Source organism: Platalea leucorodia, assembly GCF_965183815.1.
Source record: "Platalea leucorodia genome assembly, chromosome: 22".
NCBI classification, from domain to species: Eukaryota; Metazoa; Chordata; class Aves; order Pelecaniformes; family Threskiornithidae; genus Platalea; species Platalea leucorodia.
The window spans coordinates 2,537,140-2,557,477 of NC_138844.1; the positions used below are offsets into that span (position 1 = coordinate 2,537,140).

Here is a 20,338-nt window from a genome sequence, read left to right on the forward strand (position 1 = left end):
GTTATTCATCCTTGCCAGAGCCCCGTGAAGTGATTAGTATCCCTGTTAGACTGGAAACCTAAGGATATAGGAAGCCATGTCTTATTCTTAGAATAACTCCGGTTTGCCAAACTTGCCTGTATTTGGAGAAATTTCTGTAGGCGCCTAAGACCCTGTAGGTCACCAGGTCCATTTTCCTGCAACCGCGGCAGTGCATCGCAGAGTCCCCGGGGGGGGTTGCGAAGGAGAGGGATGAATCCGAAGGCACGGGGGGTCCCGAGTTGTTGGCTATAATGGCGACGTTGTTGGAGTCGCTGCAGCGGCGCTGCCTGCGGCTGCCAGCAATTCCAGCCTTTGGCATTGGTTCCGATCTACATGAAGCAGCAGGTCGGGGGTGGGAAGGAAAGAGGCTCATCAACAGAAATAGCATTTAAGCAAAAACTGTACCCTCCGCTGCAAGGAAAGATAGGAAGAAGGATCGATTCTTTTGCAGCTGAGAATGCAAACTGTGCCAGACAGTAATTAAAAGCATTTTACTGTGCCTAGTAACGTGTCTGCGCTCTAAAGCTTGCATCCCAAGCCTGCTCGGGAACAGACCCCTTTTTATTCCAGGGAGCTGGAGGGCACCGGCAGCCTCGCCGGCGGGTCACGAGCACCCGCTCAGCCCGCCGCCGTCCCTCCCCAGCGTTCCCTCCGTTCGGCCTGAATCAGCTCTTGCACCTTCCCTGGGCCTCGCCTTGCCAAAAGCTGGGTGATGTGCTCCTGAGACCATTTAAGAGCCTGTCTAATAGGGCAGGGATATTGATACAGACTGTGATTTCCAAAATGAGATCACCCTGCCTACTGAGCAAGCCGCTGAATTTGAGACAGCAGGGATTTGCTGTGTTTCCAGCTGATGATAAACGTTTGAATGTGTAGGTCCACGTTGTGTTTACATAGGTGGTGTCCTCCAGTGGAGTCACGTAATACCCTGAAATGAAAATTATATGTTGTCGCAATGAAAATGCAAATGCTGAATATAGTGGGAAGCAGCCTGGCAATGTGCATTTCCCATCCAAACTTTTAATTTCTATAAGCAAAAATCTTTTTGTTTATGCACCTGTTTCTCATGCTGGCTTTGCCGCAAGGAAGACTGTTTTTCACATGATCCGACACATTTATTTCAGCTATTTCTGCAAATCCAAACTTCTTGTCGAATAAGTTAGGCAAAGGAACAGCAGAAATAGGTCAGGTATTTAAATAAGACGTAGTTGTCTCTCTTCACAGCAAGTTGCCTTTTTTCCTGCCTATGTGAGTTGTGCTAATGTATCAGTGAATAAAGACGGGAGAACAAAGGGAAGCAGAAGTGCCAGCATTTTTATTCTGGGACTGCAGCTTCAGAGCCCTTTACTTTGCAGAAGTGGCACTGAGACCACTCCGGAACGTCTCAGCAACTGCTCCTGAAATAATAAAAACTGAATTGGCTGCCCAACCTCTCTGAATACAGACCCACTTAAAATCCTGCCCGTCGTTTTGCTGTCACATAAAAAATGGGTTTCCTGGAATAGCCCGGGTCCTGGTTCTAAGAAGCATCCTTGATACCTTGCAGGGCATCATGAATCCATAATATTAAGGAAACATAGTGAAAGTTTGGTGCTCTTAGGAATCATCTGGCTTGAAATGTAGAGAAATAGGCTGCCCTTAATCATTAGTTATGGGGTGACATTTTTCAGCTCGGTTCTTTGTTCGGGGAGTGCCTGTGGCTGATGCCACGCTGCTGGCAGGTCGGCCGTCACATTGTTTTAGCTAATCTGACTGCTCTTGGTCCTGGGAGAGGACGCTAGGAGTCCAGAAGTAAATTCCTCTCTTTAAATACCTGCGCGCTGCTGGAAGGACTTTGTTTCATGACTTTTAAGTTTTGTAATGGAGGGAAAATCTTTCTTACAAAATGCGCTTCATCGTTTGTTCTCCCCAGGCTTCAAACCTGATTCACTCCGATGCTTTCGACCGGAGCAGTAATGGCTTTCATCATGTCTGAAATTTGATTAGACCCACAGTGTTTCATTGGGATGCTGTAATGCTGACACAGAGGTGATGTCAGTGCTGGTTCTAGCCGAGCTTTCCTGCATGGACGATTTTATGCAATGGAGCTTTTGAGGCAGTAGAAGCAACTTTTCCCTACGTTACGGGAACGGAGGCTGCTCCCAGCCCTGCACAGCCCAACCATCCTCTTTCTTCCTGACGTCTCTGAAATCCCCCACTTCCTCCATAATTTGTCCACCTCATGATTGCCTGCTGCAGTTATTGCTCTTGTCTCCTCTTTTCTGAAATCTAAACTCTCCTCTGGGTTAAGGACCAACCATCCCCATCTTTTGGCCACCCTGTGCTAGGAAACACAGGCCAGATTTTCTCAAGACTTCAAAAAACAGTAGTGTTGCTGGGGAAGTTTGGTGCAGACGAGGTCCATCAGCCCCTGACGTCCTGAGAACGGTTGTAAACCTGTTCAAACACCGTCCCTAAAATACCGTCCGCCTCTGGGACTCTGCTGATAGCCCGGGGGATGTTGGCAGCCAAAACCAAATGCACCGAGTCACTCCGTGATCTGGGCTCTTGTTCCTCAGACCCCAGCCTCTTCTCGGTGGTTTGCTTCAGTAGCACCAACCTCGGATCTGCTCCTAAGCTTCCCTCTGACCTTCTGAGCATCCCTCGTATTTAAAATCCCTTTTGAAGCCCTGCGTACTTGCTTTATCTCTTCAGGCTCCTCCGAAAGGCCCTGGCTGTGCTCTGGCCCCGGGAAATAAGAGGGAAATAGCAGCTGGTTAAAAAGCTAAAACCTGAATGCGATGACGGAGCAATCGAGAGGTCTGTGCCCTGAGTCACCCTGACTCGTTGCTTCCCCTTCCCCTTCCCATCCGTCATCCTCTGCCCGGTGATCCCTCCCTGCCCGGTGATCCCTCCCTGCCTCGTTCCGCAGGGTCCGGTACGCGTCTTAAACTGCCTCTGGTTTGGCCGGCTCCTGGCAGGGCGCTGTGTTCAGGGAAAACACCGTGCTGCCTGCAGCGTCCCTGCCGCCACGTCCTTCCCCGTCAAACGGCTCCCACGGGGGGACGGCATAAACCCGAGGGGCGGCAGAATCGCTGTGCTCGAGTGATTCTTCTTTTGGCCACAGAGAGAGGTGTTTTTAACAAGGGGGAGACCTCAGCATCGGGTTAAAAGCCTGTCATTAATTGAAGGATGATTCAGCTTCCTCAGCTAAAATGTCACAGTCTGGATGCTGGGAGAGGAGGAGCCGTCTTCCTCGCTCGCACAACGCCGTGATAACCCCGGCACACCCCGCCGCTCTGCGCTCGCCTTCGATCAAAATTCATGGTTTGGCTTTCAGGAACGAGCTGGTGGTTGCGGGCTGGGCAGCCCTGATCCTGCCTGCCTACATCATCGGGGAAAAGGCTCGTGTGCGTCGCTGGGTGCCCGTGAAAGCGTGACCCTTTATCAGGCACTACGTGATAAAAATCTTGCTTTGCACGGGGAGGGCGAACAGGAACATTGCTTCTCTCGGGGAGAAAAGCTGCAAGAGAATACAGTACAATAACCCCTCTTTTTAATATGGTATTCTGCTATCCCCTGAAGCTTTAGCTAGTTTCTCTCTTTTCTATTAGAAAAGGAGAAGAATCTAGGTTTTCAGATCAGATCTGGAAATAGAGAGGCAGGATTAAGCACAGCTGTTCCAGGTCAGAGGAGCCGAGGAGGGCAGACAGCTCTCGTGCTGACAGAGCAAGGTTATACCGGCGGCCAGAGGTGCCTCCTTGTCGGAAATCTGCCTTCGGGGTCGGATTAGTTCAGCGGTGCTGCCGGACGGAGTGGTCCAGAGGACCGGGAAGCCACTGGCGATTTAACGTGATGTCACCTCGTCCTGCGCTAAGTAGGTCATGGTGACACCCTGCCTGAACGTCCTCTGCGCTGCCGCTTCTGCTATTGCAGCGGTGGTGAGCAGCCCCATCCCCTGTAAACTTTAAAAAAACCCCTCCGAAAGGGGAATTCATGCAGAATTAGCTTATGCAGGGGTTATCCGGGGTGCAGCGAGCAGCAATCATAGGAGGCAGTACATGAACCCATCTCTCGTTGCTCTGCGTCAGCCCCTGGTTGGCTGGCAGAAATGAAGCATCAGATGGGATGATGAATATCCAGGTTGCTATAGTGACTGAGAGCTGTAGCGCTAAAAGCAGGCGGTCGCCATCACCCCCTCCCCGCACGCACACACGAGCTGTCACACGCCGTTCAAAGGCAGCCGGGTGAATTATGCCCGTGCCGAAGCCGCGGTGCGGTGCCGAGCGAGTGCACCTGGCGGTGGTTGTTCCCCGGGATGTCAGAGCCCTCCCATTAAATTCCCGGCTCCGGCTTTAATGAGCTCAGCGGCGATGTGTGCGGAATATAACGGAGCTGAGCTGTTTGCCTGCACAGCAGCTCGGCGTTTCGCGGGCCGCAGGGCGGGAGCGCAGCCAGGACGGCTGGGGACGACGACAGCCCGCTCCTCGGCGCGGCCGCCCCGCGGAGGCCTTATTGAACCGAAGCTTTCGGAGCCACGGGTGGGATGCGACGACACAACCTCGCTTCCCGGCCCCTGTGCCATCGTCCTCGTGGCTGCGAGCCCCCGGATCCGCTTGTTTCCCACAGCTCCGGTGGCATCGCAGCCATCGGTGCCGGCAGAAGCCGAGCTTGTGGCTTCGCCTTAGCAAATTGCCCTCCTGCTTATCTCTGCTGGCTTCCCGGCAGTTTCACTCGCACGGGTCGATCCCAAAGAATGATTAAAAAAAAAAACAAAAGGAGGAGAGAACTTCAAAAGCGTGCACACTTTTGATTTTTTTAATATTAATTTTAGGGGAGCTCTATGAAGCTCAGTGGCAGCTTCCCCCGGTTTGTGACTTTGGACCTCTGCCAGACTCTAAAAATACCTGTTTAATTCACAGCCCTGCCTGTACCAGTGGGGGAGGCAGAGTTGCTCCCCCATCGGGACGACTGTAGGTTATGGCTGTATCGAAGGGAAACGATGGGGCAACAGCAGCACTTCACTGTGGCGCCGTTTTCCAACGTAGCGCACCCGTCAGCTGTTTCGACCGCTGTTTGATACTAGGAAATTGGTGCCCCCTTGTAAATTGGCGTGGTAAACAGTTGAATAATACCATCCTTCTTGTCCTCACCGTCAGCTCCCTGTGCCTCACACTCTTGCAGGAGCTGAATAAATACATCCCAGATGACTGAAACGTGCTGGATTCCCTTTGAAGTCTTTTTTTTACCAAATTTCTTCCTTAAACTTCAAAAATTCAGCCAGCAGAATTCTATCAGCATCTGCTAACCAGGCCAAAAGCGTCCTTTCAGGAGGGACATTGCAAATGTGGGCTGCGGACGCCCCAACACTTGGGGGTCTGGTGAATTCAGCCCCCGGGCTGGGTGGCGGCAAGGACCAGAGCTGAAAAGAAAATGTAAGGAAAGACTTTCGCTGCTTCTCAGCCTGCCCGGGAATCGGGGTCCGTGATGCCCTACGTGGGAAGCAAGTCTGCGCTCATCTTCCTAAGTGGTCTTATTTTATTTATGTGCTAGTGCATTTATAATGCAGGATTCTTGGCATAACCCCGTGAATGAGCCGATGTTCTGCTTTTACTCTGTCTCCAGCCAAGGACTTTGAATCATATTTTTGGCGTAGTGGTTTTTATAAAATATGTAACGCTCCAGCGTCTTGTGGCCACGTTTGCTTCTACTAAAGCAGAAAGCCGGATGAGAGCTGACTCTCAAAAGCTTTGCCAGGACTCAGAATAGCGGAGAAAATACGACTGGTTGGAGGCTTCAGAAGAAGCTGGAGTTTATATGTTGGTGCTGCACCCCGGGAAAGCTGTTGATGGTGAGAACTGGGTCGGTATGAGTAGATGAAGGCAAGCGGCACACGTCACCGGACAGTAACCTGTGTAACCATCATCCTCAGAAACGAAATTCCTCTGTTTATCCAAAAATAAGTAAGATGTAAACCGAGAGGCAAAGCACGCCGGAACCACGCGTGTAGGCAGGGCGAAGCGCGGCGGTGAGGATGTTACGCAGCTGTAGAAATCGTTTCTTACCTAACGAGATCACTCGTTTCGTAATTCTGTGCCAGAACTGGTTTCCGCTCCGTGCAGAGGCAGGTGCTGCTGGGGGAGCCCCGCGTTTCTTCTCGCGTTACTGCCGAAACCCCACGCATGTTTGAGAGGATGGAAATGACGGGGGCACCTTCCCTCCTGCCGCCCCGCTCCCACGTCAGCGGGTACCACGAACCCCACGTGTCTCAGGCCCAGCTCTCCCCATCCTTCCACTTTCCTCCACACGGGTGCTTATCGCCAGTCTGTAAATCTTCAGCGTGCTGAAGACTTGATGCCAAACTTACAATTGTAGCTGTAGAGAGAAGGCAAAATATACTGAATTCTGCAGGGGATTTAATTCCTGCGGTATCAAACCGCACATGGCAACCAAGGGAGGGAAAAGGAGCCATAAGTGGATTTGAGAGTCCCCTGCAGTCCTGAGCGCTCGAGCTGGGCGTGCGGCACGTCGGGGCGCCTGCTGGGAGGTGTCGGACCAACAGCCCCTCTGGGTAGGCACAGCCCTGCCCGTGGGCAGCTGCCTTCTCCACCCTCAGTCCGGGGTTTGGAAATTTTTCATTTTGCCTGCTGGAGTAAAAAATTTAACGCACTGTCTGTGCTTTTTTTTTTTTTTTTTGTCTGAAAGCTGCTTTGTGGATGAGATTTCCCAGGAAATACCCTATTTAAGTGAAGGCACGTTTTTCATCCAGAAAACCGTTGACCAGCTTCAGCGAGTGCTTCGTAAGGGATAAATTACATCAGGCATTGAATGCTGATGACACGAGGAGAGCATGAAAGACTGAGACTTCGCCGTTTGAAGTGTGTAGATGAATTCTCAGCTTCAGTAGGAGCAGAACTCAGGGACCATCAGCAACGGCTACAGGAGTCCGATGCCCCCTGCCCGCTGCAGGCAGGGGGACGGGGCTGCCCGCGCCTCGCGGTGCGCAGCCGGGGGCCCAGGCGTGGGTAGGGTTTATAGCTGAGCTTGGGTGCCCAACGGGCCCCTCTCCCACCCCAAAATCCAGCGCCTTCAGCCTGGTGGTTGTGTTCGGGCTGGGGTGTGGGAGGTGAGTGATGAGCATTTGCCCCAGTTCAGCTGGAAGATGAAGCTCCGATTAGTTTTGGATCCCTTCCTTTCTTGAATTTCATGTGATACGGGCTAATTACATTCACTTTTTATTTCGATCCGATTTCCTGGGGATGGCGGAACGGGGATGTTAGGGTACACCACGCAGTGTGCTTGCAAAGCGGTGTCTGAAAACCACTTTTTGGGGCTTTCCCACCGTAAAATCAGAGCTTTGGGGTGCAGTCCCCATGGGTAGTGAGGCTGGGACCTGACCCCTGGTAACCTGCTTTTTAGCTGCTTATGTCTTTCTTTGAAACCCGGCTGTTATCCCAGGTTCCCGATGCAGGCGAACAGCCCTGGAGAGGGGAGGAGCAGCCCCTGCCCCATCACCCTGGGGATCCTCCTTTGCCCAGAAGCACAAGGATCAAATGGTTTTGCTGGAAGAGACAAAAATATTTTACATCTCGCTGACTTTCCGGAAAGCGCTCTCTGGCCAGCGAGGATGGATGCACAAATGCCCCAGTTACTGAATAAATGAAGAGCGAACCGCAGCTCGCCGGCGCTGCTCTGGGACCGCCTGACCTTGGGTTCGAGCAGGAATAAATGCATTTTAAGAATGAGAGAGCCAAACATTTAATGGACCAGGCTTACACCTCAGCTGGAGGGGAAGGAATATACCTGGATCTACCGCAGACACATCATGAAAAAAGCACATCAGTGTTGTGGCAGCTGCTGTCTTCTTAGGAAAGTGGCTTTTACGGTTCAGACATGAATAAAAGGAACCGTCTCGGTGCACCAGCGGGACGCCAGCAGGCCAGAGTATTAATAGCTGACTTTGCTTTTGCCTTGCTATGTGCCATTGGACATATGTAACACTTTTCCTTGGGAATATACAGATGCTAACAAATCTTGTTTCTCATTAAAAAGGGCAAAAATAGAGTTGCTGACGCAGCTCGCTAGCATGATGTTGTAATACGGCTGTATGGTTCCCAAAACCGGAGGCGAGCGGCTCTGTGGTTTGCGCTGGTAAATAGATGTCAGTGTGAGCTGCAGAGAAAAATGACACATGTCAGAGCCAGAAAAGATTGAAAGCCACTTTTTAAGTAAGTAAGTAGAGCGGCTGAGTTTTCAGTGGAACAACGTGGAATTGCAGTTTGTAGCCTGGTCCTTCTCCTGCAGATTAAAAAATTGCTTTTGAAAAGCCACTTCTTCCAGCTTCTGAGGTGATTTGCCCGAACACAGACCACAAGGTATAAAACCGTATTAGAAATATGCCGTCAACATTTGCTGGTTTTGAAGGCCAAAAAAAATTCATGGTATCAAGTGTCACTTGACTGCAGATAATTTTGAAAAATCATACAGTGAGAAAGGACCTGCCAGAGCCGCGTTTAACTCAGCTGACCTTTCTCGGCATTAAAATGCCTGGAGGACTTGTTCTGACCTTCGACTATGGAAATTTGCCTTTTGATCCTGACTTGAGATCTCCTTTATTCATGTCTGACTTCCTTGTAGTCTCCCTTTTCCATAGCTTTGATCCATCTTAATGTCTAACATCCACCAAGGCCTCCTGATCCAGAAGACTCTACAACACAAACAACCCTACGTCTCTAAAAAGCAAGTAACGGTTCGAGAAAACATCCTGTTTGTCTCGTGCTTTCGCTGTGTGAGACCTCAGAGAGGGTTTCGCAAGGCGGATTTTGAAAACTCGTTGTGGTTTAGGATGTTGTCGTGTCACTTCGGCGCACGTGCAAGCAACGCAGCGCACGCTGAACGAGCGGCACGCTGCCCACCGCGCGTCTTCATCTCCTGCTGATCCGGCTGCTCTTGAGTTATGAGCAGAGAGGAGCGATCTGCGCCCGAAAATGGGTGCCCGTTAATCATCTCCCCACCCTGGGCTTCTCGGTGTTGGTAACCAAAGCCATGGGAGGAAGGGTGCTGCCAGCTGCAGCTTCAGGGCTGCACTAAAAAGGGACGGCAGGACGGAGGGGGTTTTCCTCTGGGTGCTAATGCAGCCCAGCAGCCAGTGTGAAGAGGCAAAGAGGAGGTTAAATTATTTTCTTGGGTGCACAGGATAGTAAACCATTGCTTTTAACCTGTAGCTACATGAGCCAGGGTGTTTTAATAAGAGCTGGACGGGAAAAGGTGTTTTCTCCCTCTGATGGCAGCGGATTTGAGCAGAGCAACGAAGGATGAAGTGTGCCAAGGAGTCACGGGGGTGATGCTGTTAAAGTCATCCGCGTCTTACTTAGGGAAATTTATGCTCCAAGTGTGTAAATCTCTTCTGGAAGTGGGACCCAGTGCTTTGAAGCTGCGCACACTTCAAACGTTACTGCCCCCTCGAGAGGCAGCGGCAGGACAGAGAAGATGAAGCGTGCTGGAGCTCTGAACCCTTGCAGCAGGACGTCTCGCTCCCTGGAAGGAAATATCCCCCCAGGACTGTTAGCGTGTGCTGCCCTTCATGCCCTGGCTCCCCAGGGGGACGCTTCTGTTCGCAGCCCGCCGCCGACAGCGCGGACGGCGCCGGTCCTGCGCACGGCGCGGCTCTCCCAGCGCGGCGCTTTGCTCCTCGTGCAAAGCTGAGAGTTACAGCCGGGCCGACAGAAAATGCACGCGAGGTTTCGGTGCAGGTTTCCCCCTTGTACGTGTTGAGAAACTAAATGTTCCTATTTTTCTCTCCATTTAAGCTACTGTGGGGTTAATTTTCGCAGTGAGAACTATAACTTTTCCTTTGAGCCCGAATATCCCCAGTATCATTGTCCTGCAAGGTGCAGAAAACCACGAGTGCTCAGACGAGATAGATCTGCCCCTGCCAAACACACAGCCTGCGCAGCCAGTGTGCTTTAAATCCTCATGCAGAAGACACTTATCTTTTCCAAAAATGACACCTGTTGTAGGTCAGATACGTAAATGTTTATTACCTATGTTATATGCAATGTCATTTTAGACCCCGCTCGGTTTTCCTCACCTCTGTGCCACCCAGTAGCAGTGAGCGCCGCAGCCTGGGGTGATCCACAGCGGCGAGATTCCACATTGCCTGGAAAACTATTTTAACCCACCCTGAAATTCTCAGTATTACTGTTTTTCTCTTTGGCTGTTGTTAGGAAGCAGAGCTTTGAAAGCTGCCTTTTTTTAGACCTCTCTAGTTTCTCTCTCCGCTTCTTACGTATTTTCTTCATGCAGAATATAGCTGCTGCTTATTTGGTTTCTTTTTTATAGCCTCTCTTCATCTGTGAGCCTTTCTGTATTATTTTTCATCACTGAACCCCCTCAAAGGCTGCAGCCGGTATCCAGATGAGACTGCAGCACTGACTTACATAAGGTGTTACAATTTTTTCAGTATTCTCCGTCCTGCTCCGAATGCTTCCTAACAGCTTGTTTGCAGCTGCATGCTCTCCTGAAGCCGTAACCAAGTAATCCACAGCGCTGCCTGCCTTTCCAGAAAGAGGCCTTGATCTAAACTCTAGAAAGATTTGATCGTTTAAAAAAGTCCCCTCTGGAATACATCCCATTTGGTTTATTACTGCTGAGCCCTGGTTTCACGCTGCATTGCATGCTTAGCCTCATTTAAATCCCTCTGGCTTGTTGTCGTGAAAATCGGGCACTTACTGGACTCAGCTTTGCCATCTTCTACCCAAATTTTGCTTCCTAAAAAGAACTTATTTATTTCCTGCTCCGCGAGTGCGTTGGCTGCGGCCATAGGCAGGCAGCACCTCATTTAAAGACCCTGGAAGATCTGCGTGCGCTGCCTGTTCCTCCCCTCTTCCCGGCCCTGGGAGTGGTGGGGCTGCGGCGCCGGAGCAGCCCGGGCCGTGGCCGGCTCCCGCTGTCCCCGGGCACGGCCTGTTCCTGGCTCTCTGCGTCCCGCTGTGCTTCCCGATGGAGCTCACACCTACCAGCGAAGAACGTCTCATCGCCGAGTGCTTTGCTGTATTTTCGTGCCTATTACGGCTCCTTGCAAGGCATTCCAGGTCATCTGTGTTTGCTCTTAAGCATCTCGTGTGTTTAACATTTATTTAACTTTCCAGTCTCAACACGCCGTCTTCACAGAAACCCCCCTGATCTTTCTCCACTCCTTCCCTTCACCGTTTTGCTTCCCACCACTTATTGGCGACATGGATGCTTTTGTATTATCAACAGTGCTGACAGATGTCTGTGGCCATTTATGCGCTACTTGGCTTGTGTTTTCCCTGAGGTCCTAGATTAAATGCTCAGGCAAAACTCTCATATTTCATGGGCCAGTAGTCTGCTTCCACTTGGAGTCCTCTCTTCTCTGCTGGTTTCCCTTTTGCCAGCGTTGACCCGGCTGCCTCATCAGCTCGCGCTGTATTTCTAACGATGCTCTCGCTCCCCGATGTGGTTCTCCCGTGTACGCGGACACCGTTCACGCGACGCTCGCGGTGCTTCGCGCGCGCGCACGCTCACCCCAGAGCCATCGCCTCGGCTGTTTGCCATTAACTCCGCTAATGAGCGAAGTGAGCTGATACAGGCAGTTTGCACGCCGGGCTGGTTTGGAGCGATGAAGGAAGAGAAGGCACCCAGTCCTGCAGAGTTCGCCGAGCCATGAAATCCAAAGAGCAAAGAGAAGTCCCTGCCCGCACAACCAGCTGAGATCGGTGGCCGTGGCTTGTACCACCAGGATGTCGAGAGAGGCTGTTTCCACCCAAAAATATTGTTTGCAGTCATATAAAAAGATGTGTGTTTTCAGAAAACACCAGCACCTTGGTGTTTATTATATACAGAAATAATTATCATGTGGTTTATTATATACCGAACTTACCACGTGGCTCCCTGGCAGGACTGGAGCAGCGCTGGGGTTGATCCTGACTTTCCCATGAAAGCTCCCTTTTTTTTCCTTTACGCTTTTCCAGGCAGTTTCAGGCCTGGATGCTGGGGGCTGGCAGAGTCTCAGCCCGCGCTTGCATCTCGCTGTCTCCTCTAATGCAATCACTGTTAAAAACAAGTAATTTTCTTTCCCAGAAGATGCCCAGCAGCAGCATCCATCATTTTGTCCTAATTGACTTGACTTCTGTCGGTGTGCCGGTTCCGTCGGGGCTTGGTGAAGAGCCAAACTTGCCATCAGACGGGGCTGGTCTGGGGCAGAGCTGTGCTTGGTACCCACACGAGCTCTGACGTCTTGTAGATGGTCTCCTAAACGTGTCTGTACAAGAGAGACGGCAGACGTGTCTCGGAAGCCTGTTAAGGACTTACTAAAATAGAGGCTGATGTCTGGAACAAATTCTCCTACGCAGCCTGCAGTGAGGGTCAATCTAGTGACAGCTCCGGGGGCTCCCGGCCATCCCGCCGCCGGATCCACGGGAGAGGGCTCTCCCACCGGCAGACACGGCACCTCCGTGGGAGATGATGCATCAAGTACCAGGGGGATGAAAGCAAAAGGATGAGGGCAAGGGTCTTCTCCAGGCAGCAAAAACTTTCCGGCTGTCTTTTGAGGACGTAACGTGCAGGCAGTCGTTGCCTGTCGAACGGAGGGGTGAGCTTGGACATGGCTCTTGCTAAGGAACCGGGTCTGAACCAACGCAGGATCCTTGAATCAAGTAGATCCACAGGATGAAAGAAGAGACTGGCATTTGGACTGCCATGGCGGGTTGCTCATCTGCGCTTAAAAGGCAGATCTTGAAAGTTGGAGAATTTGGGTTTAGCTCTTAATTCTGACGCTGGTTTTTGCGACCTTGGGCATCTCGCTTAGCTCTCTGCGCTGTGGCTGTGTCTTCAGCTGCAGAATAGTCATAAAAAATACATTCAGTTCTGCCCTGAAGTCTTTAAATGACAAGATCTTCCACCTCTAATATGAAACGCTGTTGGTCCTTTAAATTGTCAGAAGGCCAGAAGATTATTCGTAAGTAATTAGTAAATTCATAAATGTTCCTTAAACAGTAGCAACCATTGAAATACTTAAGGAATTAAAGCATGGATGGTGAATAGATGTGTGCTTCCAAGCTTGAAAGTTCATAGTGCAAACTTTCTTCCACCTTAGTTTCACCTTAACGACCTTTTCCTGACTGAATAATCTTATTGGGATGGAGAGGTGGAAGAGCAAAGTACCGTGGTGGGACAGGATCATACAGTGAAAACTCAGGTTTTAGCCCAAGTTTGAGTGGAAGTGGGACTTGTCTCTGCCTTTGCTGCCATCGGGGTCTTGCAGATCACCAGTGATCCCCAAAGGGTCTTGTCACTGTGTGTTGCCCTTGTCTATGAAAGACTTTGCTGGACTTCCAGGATTGCGCTGGACCGTCTCCAACTCCGACTCTTCCTTTGGGATCTAAATTCTGCAGGAACTTGGGGAAGCATCTCCCCAGCTGTGCTGCTTGGTAAAATCCACTTGTAGCAGTGAGATTTGGAAGGGCTTTTAGTCCGGTTTGGTGGCTGATGCAGGCAGCTGTTTTCTCCCTTTCCGTCAATAAATAAATCATCTTACTCCAGGGCAGCCAGCAGCTGCCATCTCCCCTTTTTGCCGCTGCACCAAGAGGTGTGATGCTGATGTGACTGGTGGACTGGAAACCAAACTGACCTTTCCTCCCACCTCTTCCTTCTTGGCCATTGACCACGCGCAGCAGCAGCACCCAAGAGCCTCAAGGTCCCAGCCCATCGAGCTGCTGGCGGCAGGGTTCAGCATTGCATTGCCTGGTGAGGAAGACCAAGGGCAGGGTTTGTCATCCCTCTGTGGACTTGCAGATCCCTCTGTGGGTTGCTCTTTGGATGCCATTCACGAGCTGTCCTGCTCCCCCAGCAAAAGGTTTTGAGGCTGAAACCTCTTCTCGCATGAAGACGTATGATCCAGAGCGAATGAGTGCCGTCACGGTGGGATATGGAAAACACGGTGGGGGAGGTGAAGCCCTTATTTAATGGAAATACACGGGGTGAAGATCAGAGTGTCTTCTCCAGAGCCCGCTATCCCAGGAGAGCATTAGCTTCACGTAGCCATATGTTTAGTTGCTTCTCCTCACTCCTGCAGCAGCTGGGACCTAGAGAGATGTAGCTTCTTGCTGAAGGTCCCACAGCCACAGGGCTCAAAATACGTCAAGGCCCTTCTGATTTCCAGGCATGGGTCCTGCTTGTGGTCAAAATTCAGGTTAATGACATTCCTCTCCCTTGGTTCGGGCTGCTTATCTCTGTGCAAAAGGGTCAGGAGAGTTTGATGATGAACAGCCACAGACCCTCTGTCTTCTTGCCTGTAATTTGATGAGGGCTGTGGGAGAGGAGAGGGAAAGTCGTCAGCGCTTATCCTCGTTACAGGCACTTGATGCTAAACCTGCTCTCCAAGCACACGATGGCAGGAATCTCTGCGAGGCTCCTCTGCGTGTGCGGCTCGTTCTGCTAAGACACGGTAAAAATAGCAAACTAAGCAGGGATTTTAGCCTCAACTCACTGAGGGAGGAGTAAATAAGTATTAAATACCTGGGACAACGTGAGGGCTCTGTGTGCTGCTGCCCTGCCGGTACCCCCCCAGCCGAACACCCGCTCGTTTTTATGGACGCGGGGAGCATCTTAATTATTTGGAAGCAGCATAAAAAGGCGGCTTGTGGGAACAGCCTTAACGAAGTGAAACCGAAGCCTGTGCTGCCTGAAGGACTTACGCTGCATCAGTGAGAATGCTGTAGCAGCTAAAGCGAGGCGAGACCTCGGGTCTGGGAGCCAAACGCAGCAAAACCCAGCACATCCTCCTCAGTGTATTATTTAGAGCACCAAGAGAGGCGGTGGAGTTGATGCCAACGAGTCTTTAAACCACTCAATATTATACTAAGAAATTCTGGAAATTCAGGAATTTGAAGTGCGGGTGAGGTCACAGGAGGGATTTCCCAAAGGCCAAGGTCCCAGGGGCTCGTGGCTGGGGCTCGTGCGTCGGCTTGGCCACCCCGCATCTCCATCCCCAGCCCGAGGGAGCGCCTGGGCACGTCTCTGCTTCCAGTACAAGCAACATTATTTGTGATACAGAACAGTAGCTTTTATGGCCTCTAGCAAAGGGGAGCATCCTTGCTGGCCATCCCTGAGCCTCTCGGCTGGAGCAGAGATGGACAGCCGTCTGGCCGTGCTGTCCTGATGTCCTCCGCGACCCAAACAGCCACGGAAAAAACAATTTGGGTGGCAGAAACTCCTGATTTCACTCATGAGAATCATTTTTAGCACCAAAGCTGGGTTAAAGGGTTAAAAAGCTGGGAGATGGTTTGCAGTGACAGTTTTGTCCCAGCGCCCGTGCCCAGCCAGCCGCTGCCTCCGCTCAGGGCGCTCCCCCCAGGAGGCTGCATGGCCAGTCTGTCTGTCTGTCTGCCTGCAGAGGGAATTAAAAAAAAAACCAACCCTACCTGTGATTCTTTTAGCTATTTCATGCCGTACTTTTAATCTCTGAGCTCAGCACAAGGGATGTCATCAGCATTATTGTAATTACAGCGATAGGTGTGATTGCTGGCGAGGCCGTTCGGCGAGCGGCTGGCCGAGCTGGCAGCAGAGCCCAGGCCTTTTGCAACCCGGCCTTTGCTTCGCCCGTGCAGCGATACCCCCCCGTCGGCACCGATCCCGATGCCGAAGGCCCTGGGCGCACGGCTCCCTGCGTGGGAGACCTTCATGTGCGGAGCAGGGCTCAACCAAGCCCGAAAGCTGGGCTTAGAGCTGAAGCTTGGCTTAACGCAGTGTGCTCGCTTTGATGCAGGATGCGTCCTGTCCCGACAACACCTCTCCTTGCCTTGCACCGAGCTCTCAGCAGCGGTGCCAAGCGCATCCCAGCCCTCCTGCCTGACTCTTCTTCTCCTTTTTGCCTTTGCAGTGAGAAACGCGCTCTGCAAGTCAGCGTCACCAACCCGGTCCAGTGCAGCCTGCACGGGCGGAAATGCACCGTCTCCGTGGAAACCAAGATTAACCAATCCCAACCGGATTTCACCAAGCATCGTTCCGGTTTCATCCTCTGCGTGCCGGGGAATTAGCATCCCCCTCCGCTTGGCGCAGCGAGCCCGGAGAGAGAGAGCGAGCGAGCGGAGGGAAGACGGACTGGGGCTTTGGTCGCCCTCCCCGTGCCTTGGACTTTTCAGGGGGATTAATTGAGAGATGCTCGGCTGTGACTTGGTCAGGCGCCTAAAAAGATCTCTAAGGCTAGAGGTTTAGCAAACCCAAATTCAGGAGAGGGTTTTACTACCACACGCAACGAAGGCTTAAAATAGCCACTGACCTGTATCCATCTTACAAAACGGGCCAGAAAATCAGGAAGGTGCTTCTGAATTAGTCCAAAAAAAGCATTTATAGGTACTTACACCCTTCCCTCCCTTTCCCACATCGATTTCTTAAACCCTCTCCACTATTCCCTTCTGTGGTTCTTTTTTGTGTGTCATTTTTTGCAATATTATGCAGCCTCCACCGGAGGAACCAAAGATACCCGACTCAGGGAGTCTGGTCCTGTAAGACCAAATCCCGATGGAACCAGAGCCAGGTTTGGAAAGGAGGGCTGGCTTCCCACACCGGGGAGACACTCCGCGCTCTTCCAGCCCTGCCTCCGCGCGCAGTCGGGATGGTACACGGACACGCACCTCTAGACTTGCTGCTTTCCTGCCTGGAGTTCATTCATTAACCCATCAAGGCACCTTGGCCGGAGACAGGTCCACCAGCAGAAAGGAGAGTGGGATTCACAGTGCAGAGGTTTTATTTTTTTTAATCCTGCATTGCTTTTGCCTTAATTTCCCTCTCTGGTCACCTAAAAATCCGGTGGGTTCCCATTTGGTCCAAGTGGCCTTGCTGAATTTTTAGACGATCCACGTGGCGTCATGTTAGGCCCAGCGCTGGGGTTCGGGGAGGGCTAAAAGGAGAAACACGTGGAGCCTGGGGGCCGAGGACGCGGCTCCCTCGCTTTGCACTACGTAACGCTGACTCCGGGCACGTCCGTCCGCGCCAGGCGAGGGGCAGCAGCACGAACCCGGCTGCGAACATCCCGGCTGTGCCCTTGGAAGCGTTTTCCTGGGTCGTCCCGGCTGCGGGTGTTGGCTGTTGGGGCGTCGTGCGTCGCCGTGGCTCGTCTGGTGGCATCACGGTCCCCCATGCGCGGTGCCCACGTCTGCCGGGCTCAGATAACCTTGAACTCAGTGTTTACGGGGGTCCGTATATACTAACAAGCTTTTCATTTCCACTGCATAGCGGGCTGCTGCTGTGGTTTTTGAGCGGAGGCGTGACGTTGGGGTTGTACGTACCGAGTCCTGGCACTGCTGGTCAGGTCAGGATTTCCAGCCCCTTGGACGCGGGGGGTCTGCGTGGTGACCCCGCCTTGGGGCCCGCCTGGTCCCAGCCCAGCCGGCAAACAGGGAGCACGCGTTTAGTTGGGCATTTTAGGAATCGCAAAGTCTGGAAGAGGCTCTTCACCTAACGACCCGTTAATGAAAGGCTTCCCAAAGCCACGCCATGGACGCGGGGAGCCGGGACGGGTCACTGCGGCGTTTGTACCCGACCACTGCCGCCGAGACCCGAGGTTAAGGGGTGCCTCGAGCGGAGAGCAGCTCTCCATCTGTACTTGGGCGGGACAAGCTTAATCCCTCCTGTGCTCTTTGCCGGGGAGGCCCCGTGCCAGAGCCCTCCCGTTCACGTGGCCCCCGGCCTCGGACCAGCCCGCACCAGCATCCCAGTGCCGCACCCCGGCCACCGGCGCTCGCTCCCGGTGAGCCGCTCTGGGCTGCACGGCCGGCTCCCGCACCGGAGGGCTCTGCGCGTCGCGCCGGCCCCGCGTCCCCGGGAAGAAGCTCTTCCAGCTGCTGGCAAACCCAAGCACCCAAGGTGATGTCCCACCGCCGTGACCGCTCCTGACCTCGCCAGGCGCACACGGGCAGCTCGGGACCACCGGGACCCTCCTCCTCCTCCTCCTCCTCCTCCTCCTCCTCCTTTAATCCCAGCGCCTGCTCCTCAGGAGGAGCGCGGCCAGCGCCGAAGCCGTGGGACAGCCCAGCTCCCGTCCGCGTCCTCCCGGGGAAGCCGCAGAAGGAAAATCCTGTGCCTTTCTATTTGCACTTCTCGCTTTTTGTATCTACTGCTCCAGCCGTCCCCCCGTAAGACTAACCCCCAGGCCAGGTAGTGGCAGGAGATTTAATCGGCACTTTTATACACTATCCCTCCAAGGAAATGGTTGCAGCGAATCATGACGGATGGCAATAAATCGCAGGTTTAGGAAATTTCTAATACTATGAGATGGCAATATTGTATGTGATGAAATGTGTCTTTATAAAATATATTATCTGTTCCCGCTCTGGTTTTATATATATATATATATATATAAAAAAATATAAAAAAATATATATATATTCCTGTTTTTTCCCATAAATTAACTATTTCTAAATTGAATTCCCATTTTCAGCCTGGGGCGATAATGCAATGAACCCTTTTTTTTTTTTTATTTTAATCGCTGATATTTTAATGTGTAAAAGAGCAGAAAAAAAAAAAAAAAAAGACCTACTATCATGGATCTGGGTTTTTGTTTACATAATTCACTGCAATAAATTTTAAAAATAAACCAATCCGTTCGTTGCATCCCGCGCCGGCGGTGCCCGTTTCTGCCCGGCGCGGTGGCTCGGGGAGGGCGACGCTCGCGACGGCCGGTGGCAAGCGGGGTCTGGGCGCGCGGTGCCGCGCGGTGCCGCCTCTCGCGTGCCGCGTCGGGCGCTCCCCTCGCCCGCCAGGCCCCGGCGACGCCGCGGCCCCCTCACAGCCCGCTCTCGCCGAGGCAAATCCGAGTCCCCAGCGCCGCGCAGGGGCGTCGGGGCCGCAGAAAAGACTCCGCCACGAACCGCTGCCGTGTAATGGATGGTCAGTGCATTTTTATTTAATCAGCACAGTACAAAAATAAATAAAAATAAGGGGAGGGGATTAAATTACAGGCACACTGAGCCCCATGACACAGTCGGTCAGGTTATAAACCACACATACTTACAAACACACTATACACATACATACAAAATGAGACAAATATAAATTAATAAGTAACAATACCCACCAATTTGGTCAACAAAGATCTACAGAAGAGATTGCACTAAAAAAACGTACGTACACATGTATCATTAGCAGGGTCCAATGTACAGCGATGGAGAGCTTCAAGTGAAAAAGAAGAAATAAAAATCAATGGCACGTCATTTCTCCCTCTCGTTTGCGACTTTAACGCCCGATGGACCAGAACTAAACTAGAACTGTGCACACGGAGAAAAAAACCGAAATAAAACCCAAAAGAAGGTCTCAGTCCCCAGGCCTGATAAGGGAATTCCAGCTCAAGACTGCGGTATCGGGGTGGTGTCGGGTCTTTGTGCATGGGTGTAATTTTTACAGCCATCTCTCCTTAAGGTTTTTCTTTTGCTTATTATTTTTTTAAGTGTTTTTTTTTTCCTTTTTTTTTTTGAAGACACAAAATGCTCCTGTTTGCATGCGCAATACCACTGTAAAAGCAACAATGAAAGAATAAAGAAGGGGTTTTCTTTTTCGCCCCCCCCCGTAGGTTAGGAGTTTTTGTTTTTTTGTTTTTTTGTTCTAAAAGTATTCATATAGCAGCATGTAGATTCTTTCCTTGCTTGCACACTCAAGTAGATCCTTTACACAATACTCATGATCAGTGCACGATGGGAACAAGACATTTCACATTGAGCTCATGATACAGTAGCGGTTTTTTTCCCTTAACCCCGACCGAAATTCGAGTCTCTTCAAAGAAAATAAATAGCGGGGGGCGGCGGCGCCGGCGAGTCACGATCGGCCCCGTTCAGCCGCCTCCGGCGAAGCCTTTCCAGCCTCTTTTTATTATTTTTTATCCTTTTCTTTTTTCCGTTTTTTTGTTGGTGGTTTTGCCCCCCCTCCCTGGTCTTTGTCTCGGTGCTGCGGTGCCCGGCCCCGCACCCGGCGCCCCGCTCCGCTCCCCCCGCCGCGGGGTCGGGGGTCCCCGGCCGCGGCCCCCTCCTCCTCCTCCTCCTCCTCCTCCTCCTCCTCCTCCTCCTCCTCCTCCTCCTCCTCCGCCGCCGCCGCCGCCGCTGCCTCGAGCCGGTGGCGGAGCCGCGGCGGCCCCGGGCCCGCGGGGCGGGGAGGGGGCGGCGGCTGGAAAGCGGCGGGGGGGACCCGGGCTCTGCGCTCCGGGCCCCCCGGCTCCCCCCCTCCTCGCCGGGGCGGCCCCCGCCTTTCCCCGCCTGGAAAAAGCCGCGGGAAGCGGCTGGGCGCCGGGCCGGGGCGAGCGGAGCGGAGCGGGGCCGGGGCCGGGGCC

At 52.4% G+C, this 20,338-nt stretch overlaps 1 protein-coding gene across 1 annotated transcript in view; it reads left to right on the plus strand.

Moving 5' to 3' along the window:
- MYO1D (myosin ID) overlaps positions 1 to 18,454 on the plus strand; it is a 159,783-nt gene extending 141,329 nt beyond the window's left edge. The window contains exon 22 of the mRNA XM_082332086.1: positions 15,902 to 18,454. Coding sequence (XP_082188212.1) covers positions 15,902 to 16,058 — 157 coding nt within the window. The 3' untranslated portion in view covers positions 16,059 to 18,454. The remainder of the gene's footprint in view (positions 1 to 15,901) is intronic.
- The last annotated feature ends 1,884 nt before the right edge of the window (positions 18,455 to 20,338 follow it).